General features: G+C 36.2%; 1 protein-coding gene across 1 annotated transcript in view; it reads left to right on the top strand.

Annotated features, from left to right (window-relative positions):
• The window catches only part of BUB1B (BUB1 mitotic checkpoint serine/threonine kinase B), a 56220-nt gene that overhangs the window by 10474 nt on the left and 32905 nt on the right, over positions 1-12841 (top strand). Inside the window, exons 5-7 of the mRNA XM_061182255.1 lie at positions 3024-3220; positions 10987-11156; positions 12590-12804. Of these exons, the coding sequence (XP_061038238.1) occupies positions 3024-3220; positions 10987-11156; positions 12590-12804 (582 nt within the window). The remainder of the gene's footprint in view (positions 1-3023; positions 3221-10986; positions 11157-12589; positions 12805-12841) is intronic.

Below are 12841 nucleotides of genomic sequence, written 5' to 3'. Positions count from 1 at the left end.
ATCCTTATACAAGTTGGTGAAATTACCTTAGGGATAGTAGTTAGGGGAATTTATAACAAAGGATGGTGCACAAAGAATGCTAAACAGATTTGTTAGTATGGAGACTGTGGTTCCTGGTGGTATACTAATGGATTTTGTTCTTCATTCTATTCTATATAATTTTCTTATGTGTGATTTATTAGAAGGTTGAACTAAATAAACCTCTAAAGTGACTTTTAATCCCAGGTTTCTATGACTATATTTAGTTGGAGCTATTAAAAGTAACCATTGGAATAATTTCTCTGTTCACTTGTGTTAACCTGGTGCTTGTACTGAAAAGCAGTGATTATCATAGAGTAAAAGACATAGTCTAAACCAGTACTCCTGAAAGAATGGTCTGCAGACTGTTCAAGATAAGTACAAAAATTGAGAGTAAGCGTTTAGAAATTTTGTTAACAGTTTAACATTGGCACAACATCTAAGCACATCCTCATTTTTCTGGTAACTTCTCTTTTTATTGTATTTTTTAAAAATATCAGTCAATACCTTGATTTCAGTGGGGTGAAACCTTGAACAGGGAACCCAACTGATCTGACTCAAAAACCTGTAAGACAGTAAACTTGAACTGTTTTATGCTACTAAATTTGTGGTAATTTATGATACACCAATAGATGAATGCAATGGGAAAAAAAAAATTAGCGATGGAATGGAAACTTTTAAACACACACACACACACACACACACCCACCCACCCAAAACTGTCTCCTTCACCACAGGTAATCTGAGAAGGACTGGTCTGGATAACCGTCAAATTCAAATTATCAGCCCTAGAGTGATCAGCAGCAATTTAAACTTTGCACCTGGAAAATAAGGTCCATATGAAACTATTTTGCTGTCTTTCTTAGTCAAGAGGAGTAAAGTTGGGTTTCTTACACTACTCTTTTGCTTTGCAGAAAGATTTCTGCAGTCAGAGGGTTTTTTTGTTTTTGTTTTTAAATTCATTTTATTTAATTTATTTTTATTTTTGGCTGTGTTGGGTCTTCGTTGCTGCACGCCGGCTTTCTCTAGTTGCTGCCAGCGGGGACTACTCTTTGTTGCAGCGATCTGGCTTCTCATTGTGGTGGCTTCTCTTGCTGTGGAGCACGGGCTCTAGGCGCTTGGGCTTCAGTAGTTGTGGCACGCAGGCTCAGTAGTTGTGGTGCACGGGCTTAGTTGCTCCGCGGCATGTGGGATCTTCCCGGACCAGGGCTCGAACCCGTGTCTCCTTCATTGACCACCAGGGAAGCCCCAGAGTTATTTTTATAAAGGATAACTACAATCTAGCTAAGGAAAAATTTGTTCTTAGAAAATATCCAGTATTTTTAGTTAAGAGTGTAAAATTGTTTTGATTTGGCTTTTTTAGGTTACCAAAAACATGTTTAACTTTTGAATCTATTAATCTCACCATCTTATCCTTTTATTGATATTTATGTTATTTCTTAAGTGATCTCATTCAGCAGTCTGGAATAACCTGATCTGTATTGGCTATCCCATGCTGTACCACAGCTATTCAGAAAGCTGTTAACAAAGTGCAGTCAATTTTAAGCTTTATTTATGTAGTAATAGATATCGAGGACTGGATCTTATACTGATAACACATTGAGAATTATAACTTTGCTTGAAACACCATCACATATGGGAAAACATCTCTAATTTGGATAAGCAGAAAAACTGCATTTACTAAATTACTGCAAAGTTAAACTATAAAATACTAATTGTTTTTGTCAAAGATATAAATGGAGCATTTCATTTTTTCAGCCTTTTTCTACCAGACACTGGGTAGGGACCTGAATATAGTAGATAGCAATGTTTTCTGCCTTCGTGGAGTTTACTTTTTTGGGGAAGACAGATGGTAAATGAACAGGAGAAAATGTTATCCTCTGCAGTAGTAAAAGAACTCCTAACTAGAACACTGAAATGCTACTTTCTATATGAAAGGAGAAACTTTTAAAAATAAGTATTATCTGTGAAATTATATTTGGGAATAACTGCTAACATTTTAAATTTGTACAACCATCTTAGAAAGCAATTTACTTTTTAACATAGTTCTACTTATAGGAATTTATCTTAAGGGAATAATGTAAATTGTGAAAGGCAGTATGCCTAAAGATATTTATTATACAGTTATTTACATTAGGCAAAATTAGAAGTGGTTTATCCAAAAAATAGGGGAATAATTAAATGATGGAAGATCTACTAGATGGAACATTTTTCACCCATTTAAAAATAATAATGAAGAGTAAGTAGCCACATGGAAAAATGAATGATGCACTGTCAAATGGAATAAAAACATTTAATTATGATTAAAACTGTAAAATGACAAAAATCCTTTTATCCTGGGTAAAATGATATATGTTCCTTTTTTTCCCTAAGGGAAAAACAAAGACTGAAGAAAATACATAAAACTGTTAGTGGTGTGGGATTTTTAGTGATCCCTCTCTCCTCCCCTTCTTGCTACTAGAATTATCTACATTGTATCTGGTCTTATAAGGTCCCTTCTAAAATATAGATTTGACCAAGTCATTTCTTTGCTTATAGCTCTCCTACCCCAACACATATAACACTCACTATCAAGTATATTTAAAATTGATTAGCTTGACTTTCAAGACTGTTCAGACCTTTTTTTCCCAAAGTCCTGTCTTGCCTACACCCCTACAAATTTCTAGTCTTCAGTGTCTTTGCTTATACTATTTTCTCTGTCTAGAATGCCCTTCGTTTTCCATTCTCTACCTTATGTAAGTCTATTCTTCCTTAAGCGCCACACTCAAATGTCATACCTTCTTAAAGTCTTTCCTCCCTATCTCTTTTTCTTACAAATTAATCTCTTACTTTTGTCTATGTTTTAGGTCCTCCCAATATATTCCTTATAACATTGTATTATAATAGATATATTTTTTTCAGTGCAGAAATTACATATAGTATCTCCAATGATTGTTTGGCACATAATAGACACTCAGTAAGTGAAGAGAAATTGGTTAACTGCTAACGCTTTTCATTTGTTACAGGGAAATTTATGCAATGAACCTTTGGATATGTACAGTTATTTACATAACCAAGGAATTGGCATTTCACTTGCTCAGTTCTATATCTCATGGGCTGAAGAATATGAAGCTAGAGAAAACTTTAAGAAAGCAGATGTGATATTTCAGGAAGGGATTCAACAGAAGGCTGAACCACTGGAAAAACTGCAGTCCCAGCACCGGTAAACTGCTTCTCTGGAGCTTGTCTTAACTCGTTAAAACTAATAACAGTCGTTTTGCATCTGAATAAAGTGCTCTCTATGGATTGGCAAGTTAACTTCATTACTATTCAGTTTTTTAAAAGACATATTTAAATATTTTCCATTTAACATTCTGTAAAATGTACTCTTTGGTGTACAGTTCTATCCATTTTCACAAGTGAGTAGAGACATGTAACCATTACCATAATCAAGATATAGAATAATCTCATCACTCCATAGAATTCCCTCATGTTATCCCTTTGTTGTCAACACCTACTCACAATCCCAACCTCTAGCAACCACTGATGTATTCTCCAGCCCTATAGTTTTGCCTTTTCCATAATGTCATATAAATGGAGTCATACAGTATACAGTCTTGATTCTGGCTGCTTTCATTTAGCATAATGCATTTGAGTTGTAAGAGTTCTTTATATATTCTGAATACAAGTCTTTTGTCAGATGAGTGATTTGTAAATCTTTTCTCCCAACTTAAGTCTGGGAGTGTTTTTTATAGAACAAAAGTTTTTAATTTTGAAGAAGTTTAACTTACAATTATTTCTTATACGGATCGTGCTTTTGGTATATCTGAGAATTCCATCTAGCTGAAGGTCACAGAGGTCACTCCTATGTTTTTATCCTGAAGTTTTATAGTTTACTTTTTACATTTAAATCTGTGATCCATTTTGAGTTAATTTTTGTAGAAGGTATCGAGGCTGTTTTTTTTTTATTTTGCATATGAGCCTCCATTTATTCCTGTGCCACTTGTTGAAAAGATTTTCTCCATTGAATTACCTTTGCATCTTTGTCAAAAAACAAGTGATCATATTTGTATAGGTTTATCTCTGTTACTCTCTTTTGTTCTATTGATCTCTGTGTCTATCATTGGTATATATCACACTATCTAGATTGCTGGAGTTTTATAGTAAGTCTGGAAATCAGGTAATATGAGTCTTCTAGCTGTTCTTTTTAAGTCTTCTAGTTCCTTTGACTTTGTGTATAATAAACTCTAGAATCAGCTTCCTGGGATTTTGATGAATATTGTGCATGAACAAGGTATATTTCTCCATTTATTTAGATCTTTGATTTCTCTTAGTGGGCTTTGGTAGTTTTTGTCTTTCAAGGAATTGGTCCATTTCATCTAAGTGATGAGTTTATGGACATAGAATTGTTCCTAGTATTCCTTTATTATCCTTTTAATGTCTGTAGGTTATGTAGTAACCCCCCTTCTTTCATTTTTCATATTGGTAATCCTGATATTGGTCTTCTCTTTTTCCTCTGTCAGTCTGGGTAGAAGTTTATTGATTTCTCTTGATCTTTTTAGGGAATCAGCTTTTGGTTCCATTGATTTTTCTCTTAATTGATATTCTGCTCTTAATTTTATTAATTTCTGCTCTTCATTATTTCCTTCTCTGTGCTTGCGTTGGGTTTAATTTGCCCTTTTTCTAATTTAAGGTGACACTTAGAGTACTGATTTCTAGAACTTTCTTTTCTAATATAAAAAATTTCTGTCTAAGCACTGCTTTAGCCATATCCCACAAATTTTGACATAATATTAAGTTTTCATTTTCATTCAGTTCAAAATATTTTTTAATTTTCTTTATGTCTTCCTTTTGATCCATGGGTCATATAGAAGTGTATTGTTTAATTAGGACATGTTTGGAGATTTTTCAGATATCTCCCTGTTACTGATTTCTAGTTTAATTCCATTATGATCAGAGAACATAATTTGTATGATTTCAATTCTTTTGAATTTATTAAGGTTCATTTTATGGCCCAGAATATGGTCTATCATGGTGAATGTTTTGTGTATACCTGAAAAATATGTCTTTTCTGCTGTTTTGGAGTAAAATGTTCTGTAAATGTCATTTAGGTCAAGTTGATTGGTAATCTGTTCTGGTCTTCTGTATCCTTGCTGATTTTCTGTCTACTTGTTCTATCAATTACTGAGAGAGGTATTTCGAAGTTTCTTTTATTGTGTTTTGTTTGTTTGGTTGTTTGTTCGTTTTTCTTGCCGCATGGCTTGTGAGATCTTAGTTCCCCGACCAGGGATTGAACCTGGGCCCTCGCCAATGAGATTGCAGAATCCTAACCACTGGACTACCAGAGAATTCCCTCTTTTATTGTGAATTTATGTTTCTTCTTTGAGCTCATATCAATATTGCTACATATATTTTGAAGTTCTGTTATTAGGTATATACACATTTAGAATTGATCCCTTTATCATTATATAATGTTCATCTTTATCCCTGATCATACTCGTTCTGAAGTCAGCTTAATCTGATATTGATATAGCCAGTCCAGCTTTCTTTAGTTTGCACGGTACATCTTTTTCCTTTCTTTACTTTTTTTTTTTTTTTTTTAACAGTTTTAGAGTTGTGCAGCCATTGCCACAATCTAATTTTACAACATTTTTAACACCCCAAAATGAATTCCATACTTATTAGCAGTCACTCCCCATTCCCACTCACCCCAGTTCCAGGCAACCACTAATCTGCTTTCTCTCTCTGCATTTGCCTCTTCTGGACATTGCACGTAAATGGAATCCTACATTATGTGGTCTTTTGTGACTGGCTTCTTTCACTTAGCATGTTTTCAAGGTTCATCATAGGTGAACATAGTTGTGGCATATATCAGTATTTCATTCCTGTTTATTGCTGAATAATATGTCATTCTATGGACATACCACATTTTGTTTATCCATTCATCAGTTATTGGGCATTTAGGTTTTTATTTTTTGGCAATTATGAAATAATGCTGCTATAAACATTCACATTACAGGTTTTTGTGTGGATTCCCTTTTACATTTTTCTTTTTAACAAAGGGAGTTCTTTTTTTTATTGAAGTATAGTTGATGTACAGTATTATAAAAGATACAGGCGTACAATATAGTGATCCACAATTTTTAAAGGTTATACTCCATTTATAGTTATTATAAAATATTGGCTGTATTCCCTGTGTTGTATAATATGTCCTTGTAGGTTATTTTATACCTAATAGTTTGTACCTTCCAATTCCCTACCCCTATGTTGCCCCTCCCCCTTCCCTCTCCCCACTGGTAACCACTAGTTTGTTCTCTATATCTGTGAGTCTGTTTCTTTTTTATTTTATTCACTAGTTTGTTGTATTTCTTAGATGCCACATATAAGTGATATCATACAGTATTTGTCTCTCTCTCTGACTTATTTCACTTTGCATAATCCCCTCCAAGTTCATCCATGTTGTTGCAAATAACAAGATTTCATTCTTTTTTTATGACTGAGTAGTATTCCACTGTATATATATACCACATCTTGTTTATCCATTCATCTGTTGGTGGGCACTTAGATTGCTTCCATATCTTTTTTGTTTTGTTTTGTTTTTTTGTTTTGTTCGTTTTGTTTTGTTTTTTGTTTTTTTTTAACATCTTTATTGGAGTATAATTGCTTTACAATGGTGTGTTAGTTTCTGCTTTATAACTAAGTGAATCAGTTATACATATACACATGTTCCCATATCTCTTCCCTCTTGCATCTCCCTCCCTCCTACCCTCCCTATCCCACCCCTCTAGGTGATCACAAAGCACCGAGCTGATGTCCCTGTGCTAGGCGGCTGCTTCCCACTAGCTATCTATTTTACATTTGGTAGTGTATATATGTCCATGCCACTCTCTCACTTTGTCACAGCTTACGCTTCCCCCTCTGCATATGCTCAAGTCCATTCTCTAGTAGGTCTGTGTCTTTATTCCCGTCTTACCACTAGGTTCTTCATGACCTTTTTTTTTTTTCCCCCTTAGATTCCATATATATGTGTTAGCGTACCTTGGCAATTGAAAATAACACTATTCTGAACACTGGGGTGCATTTATCTTTTCAAATTAGTGTTTTTGGTTTTTTTGGATATATACCCAGGGGTGGAATTGCTGGGTCATGTGGTAGTTCTGTTTTTAGTTTTTTGAGAAACCTCCATACTCTTTTCCATAGTGGCTGCAGCAATTTACATTCCTACAACAGTGTACAAGGTTTCCCTTTTCTCCACATCCTTGCCAACATTTGTGATTTTATTCTTTTTAATAATAGCCATTCTGACAGGTGTGAGGTGATACCTCATTGTGGTTTTGGTTTTCATTTCCCTGACGATTAGCGATGTTAAGCATCTTTTCATGTGCCTTCTGGCCATCTGCATTTCCTCTTTGGAAAAAAGCCTTTTAAGGTCTTCTGCCCATTTTTTTTTTTTTTTAATTTATTTATTTACTTATCTTTAGCTGTGTTGGGTCTTCGTTTCTGTGCGAGGGCTTTCTCTAGTTGTGGCAAGCGGGGGCCACTCTTCATCGCGGTACGCAGGCCTCTCACTATCACGGCCTCTCTTGTTGCAGAGCACAGGCTCCAGATGCGCAGGCTCAGTAGTTGTGGCTCACGGGCCCAGTCGCTCCGCGGCATGTGGGATCTTCCCAGACCAGGGCTCGAACCCGTGTCCCCTGCACTGGCAGGCAGACTCTCAACCACTGCGCCACCAGGGAAGCCCTGCCCATTTTTTAATCAGGTTGCTCCTTTCGCTTTTAACCTGTCAATGTCTTTATATTTAAAGTGGTTCTTACACACTAAAGAGTTGGGTGTTGTGTTTTTCTCAGTTCTCGCAGTATCTTTTATGTGGTATATTTAGAACATTTTAATGGAATTATCAATTTTGGGGGATTTAGATCTGTTATTATTTGTTTTCAGTTTGTTCTCTGTCTTTTGTTCCTCTCTTGCCCCTTTCCTGTCTTCTTTTGGATTATTTGAATTTTTTTTTTATTATTTCATTTTAATTTATTTTATTGGCTTTTTGTCTGTTACTTTTTTAGTGGTTGCTCTAGGGTATATTATGTATCTAACCTTTCACAGTCTACTTAGAGTTAATATTTTACCACTTCAAGTAAAATATAGAAGCTTTATAACCATATAGGTTCTTTATCTTCCCTACTTTTTTGATACACTGGTTGTATGTATTATATTTACATACATTGAAAACCCCATCAGGGACTTCCCTGGTGGCGCAGTGGTTAAGAATCTGCCTGCCAATGCAGAGGACACAGTTTCAATCCCTGGTCCGGGAAGATCCCACATACCCCGGAGCAACTGAGCCCGTGCGCAACAGCTGCTGAGCCTGGGCTCTAGAGCCCGCGAGCCACAACTACTGAGCCCACGTGCCACAGCTACTGAAGCCTGCGCACCTAGAGCCTGTGCTCCACAACAAGAGAAGCCACCGCAATGAGAAGCCTGCGCACCGCAAGGAAGAGTAGTCCCCGCTCGCTGCAAGTAGAGAAAGCCCATGTGCAGCAACAAAGACCCAACACAGCCAAAAATAAATAAATTAAATAAATAAATTTAAAAAAAAAAGAAAACCCCATCAGACAATGTTATAATTTTTGCTTTCATCAGCCATACATATTTTAAAGAACTTAGGAGAAAAATAATCTTTTATATTTACCATTTTTGTTCTTTCTTTATTCCTGAAATTCCAAGTTCTCCTCTGGTATCATTTCCTTTCAGCCCAGTGAGGTTTTTTTTAGCCGTTCATTTAGAGTGAGTCTTTTGTCAAAAAATTATCTTAGTTTTGTTTTCATCTGAGAATGTCTTTACTCATCTTCATTCCTGAAGGATATTTTCACTGGATGTAGAATTCTGGGTAACAGTTCTTTTAACATGTTTCTGTCTTCTGGACTCCATGATTTCTGATGGGAAATCTGTAGTCATTTGAATGGTTCTTCCCCATTTTTTGTAATGTGTTGATTTTCTCTGGGTATGTCTAAGATTTTTTTCTTTAACATTGCTTTTCAGCAGTTTGATCATGATGTGTCTAGGTGTGATTACCTTTATGTTTAATCCATTTGGGGATTACTGCACTTTTTGAATTTGTAAATGCATGCCTTTCACAAAATTTGAGAAGTTTTCAGCCATTATTTTAAAAATACATGTCTATACCTTTTCTTCTGGGACTTCAGTTACACATATGTTAGACTTTCTGATATTGTCCCACAGGTCCCTGAAGCTCTTCATTTTAAAAAAATTTTTAACCTTTATTCTTTCTGTTCTTTAGGGTGACCGATTTTTATTGATTTGTCTTCAGGTTCATTTACTCTTTTCTCAGTCTTCTCCATTCTGATAATGAGTATGTCCAGTAAATTTTTTATTTCAGATACTGTGTTTTTCAGGTCTAAAATTTCCATTTGATTCTTTTTCATACTTTCTGTGTGTCTGCTGAGAACTACTATCTTTCCATTCATTTCAAATGTTTTTACCTTTATTTTATGGAGCATCATTATAATAGCTGCTTTAAAAATCTCTGTCTGAAAACTCTAACACCTGGGTCATTTGATGTTTGTATCTGTTGATTTTTTTTCCTTTGAGAATCAGTCACATTTTCCCAGTTCTTCGTGTGTGAGGTAATTTTGGATTATATCCTGGACATTTATCCTGAATTATTCGACTCTAGGTCCTGTTGGTTGATGTTCTCTGGAGAATATTGATGTTTTTGTCTTATTAGGTAACTAACCTTCAGATATCATAATTTCTTTTTCATCTCATGTGGGTAGTGGTTCCAGTGTCAGTTCAATTTTCAAAGACCTTTGGGTCTATCCCATGTGTCTGTTGCTCTGGGGTTAGTCTAGGACTTGGGCAGTGGTTTATACTATAGTTCAATTCTCAAAGCCTTTTCTCTGCTGCTTTGGGTCTGCCCTGTGTATGCATAGCTCAGGGGTGAGTCCAGAGCTTGTGCCCATTCATGTATAGAATTAGGAGATCCCTTTCTTCAGCTCATCCTCTCCAGTGTTTCTTCCATACTCATTGGCCCTCAGAGTCCCGTTTTCCCAGTCCTCTGGCCAGGAAGATGAGGTTTCTCTAGGAGTTTTAGCTTCCCACACCACCAGTGTAACAATTCAAAGTGAGGAAAAGAGATGAAGGAAAAAAAAAAAAACAAAAAAACCAGGAAGCAGCCCTGTGTGGGTTGTTTCTTCAAGTTTGACTCCTCTCCACAGTCCACTTGCTTTTGTTTACGTTTCAGAGACCTCAGTTGCTTTTTTGTATTTGTCTAGAGTTTTTAATTCTAATCAGTGAGAGAGAGAGAAGCTATCATGAGCTTGTTCCATCTTGGCCAGTATTTGCAGTTTATTCAGTTTTTTTACCCTTTTGATAATGCTTAAAACTTGGGCAGCAGCACAGGAAGTTTAGTCTTCAAACTTCTGCCAGCTTTGGTAAAGTAAAATGTCCTGTTGGATGCAACTTCATTTCATCTGATTCAGGAAAAACGGTGGGGTAGGGGGTAGGGTGGGGATTCTATGTAGAGAGAGAAAGACACGCAGCGATAAAAATAGACGTGGCAAGATGTTAACAATTAGTGAATCTAGGTAAAGGGTATATGGGTGCTCATTTACTCTTTCAACTATTTTTTGAGTTTAAAAAGTTGATGGGAAACTCTGATCTTAATAAATTCTATGATCTTAATCTTAGACACCCTGATCTGATCCTGAGATCAACCTACTGGTGCTCTTCAGAGTATTTTTAATTGGTCAGATTTGGACATACAGAGGGGGAGCTAAATCATTCTAGCCAAAACCTTTTCTGATTTCAAGGTGGCTTTCTTTATTCCTGAGAGAATAAACACTTTCTTTTGGCTATTTCTATATATTTCTTCCCCTATCCCACTTTTCGCCCTTGTTTAACAAATTAAGAAATTTGAATTTGGTGAGTAGTGTTCATCTCACCAAATGTTAATTGTCCATTCTCTTACTTTAGACAATTCCAAGCTCGAGTGTCTCGGCAAACTCTGTTGGCACTTGAGAAAGAAGAGGAGGAGGAAGTTTTTGGATCTTCTGTACCACAGCGAAGCACACTGGCTGAACTAAAAAGCAAAGGGAAAAAGACAGCAAGAGCTCCAATCAGCCGTGTAGGAGGTGCTCTCAAGGGTAAGTTTGTTAAGTGTTATTATGGGAAGCTCTTAGTCTCAGGTGGTAGGCAAATTATGTAAGGAGATCATGTATAAATATATATGTGGACATTGTCCTTCTGTTCTGAGTACTAGGTAGCAAAAAAGAAAAGTCTAAGGAGAACTGAGATCACAGTGTGCAGTAACACTAAAACATGTCAGCATTTTGTGTCTTAATTAAGAAAAACCCATTCTGAGGCCCTTATAATGCAAAAAAAAAAAAAGAGAGAGGAAAAGAAAAACCTAACCTAATATACAGGGAGCATCTAGAGTTTCTCAGTTTTAGTTGTTAGTTGAAAGAATATATGCAATAATATAGCAAGTATTATCAAAGTAAAGCTTACATGTACCAAATCCTCAAAGAATGTTTTAACCTGGTCTTCAGCTTTTGGGGGGTCAGAAATTGGGCTCTCTTTGTATACCTAAAGATGATCAGTAATAGCTTTTTTTAAAATTCACTATTTTTTAGGGAAATTTAGGTTTACAGCAAAATTGAGTGGAAGGTACAAGGATAAATAATTATTAACCAAATTTATAGCAGCTAGACATGTAGACCAGATTTTTAAAAGAAAATCTTATCCCTTTCCTGATATCAACTTTTAATACTCAGAATGGGGACTTCCCTGGTGGCACAGTGGTTAAGAATCTGCCTGCCAATGCAGGGGACATGGGTTTGAGCCCTGGTCTGGGAAGATCCCACATGCCGCAGAGCAGCTAAGTCCATGCACCACAACTACTGAGCCTGCGCTCTAGACCCTGTGCGCCACAACCATTGAAGCCCGTGCGCCCTAGAGCCCGTGCTCCCCAGCAAGAGAAGCCACTGCAATGAGAAGTCCGTGCGCAGCAACAAAGACCCAACGCTGCCAAAAGTAGATAAAAATTAATACTCAGAATGTTCCTTGGAGATCTGAGAATTAGGGTATAAGGAATATAGTCTTAAAGAATATTTCATCCAGAGCATGATGAAGCTTGATTCTAATAAGCAGCCCCACTAAACAGACTACCACTAATAAGTGGGCTAATTCGTTTTTTCTAGATTCAGTACATTTCAGCTGATTTCCATTGAGAGAAAGTTTTAAACTGAAAAATGAAGATTAAGATTAGGTTAATCTGGTAAAATTAGGCAATGTTAGAATGATGACTGAAGGAAGATGTAGAATTTGTTTTTTGGATATCTATGCATAAAAGATTACAGGTGAGGGAAAAGAGGTAGGGTATAAGTAACATACAGAATGGACTTAAAAATTACTAATTTGATCCATTAAGGTTTTTAAAATTATTATTTTAAAAAATCTCTGATTCTATGGTAGTAGAAGTAATCTCCTTGATTTGGGAAAGAATTAGGTATACCTTCTTGGGCATCTAAATTGATAATTAAAGATTTTACATCAAGTTTTAATATTTTTCTCTTAGCTCCAAGACAGAACAGAGGACTCCAAAATCCAGTTCCTCAACAGATGCAAAGTAATTCTAGAATTACTGTTTTTGATGAAAATGCTGATGAACCTTCTAGAGCGGAGTCATCTAGGCCTACAGGACAGCCGTGGATAGCACCTCCTGTGTCCAGGGCCAAAGAGAATGAGCTGCAAGCTGGCCCTTGGAACACAGGCAGGCCTTTGGAATACAGGGTAAGGACTCTTAGATCCAGTTTATTTGCTGACATAA

The sequence above is a fragment of the Eubalaena glacialis genome, chromosome 2, assembly GCF_028564815.1.
Source record: "Eubalaena glacialis isolate mEubGla1 chromosome 2, mEubGla1.1.hap2.+ XY, whole genome shotgun sequence".
NCBI classification, from domain to species: domain Eukaryota; kingdom Metazoa; phylum Chordata; class Mammalia; order Artiodactyla; family Balaenidae; genus Eubalaena; species Eubalaena glacialis.
This window is presented reverse-complemented; position numbering and strand designations above follow the sequence as displayed.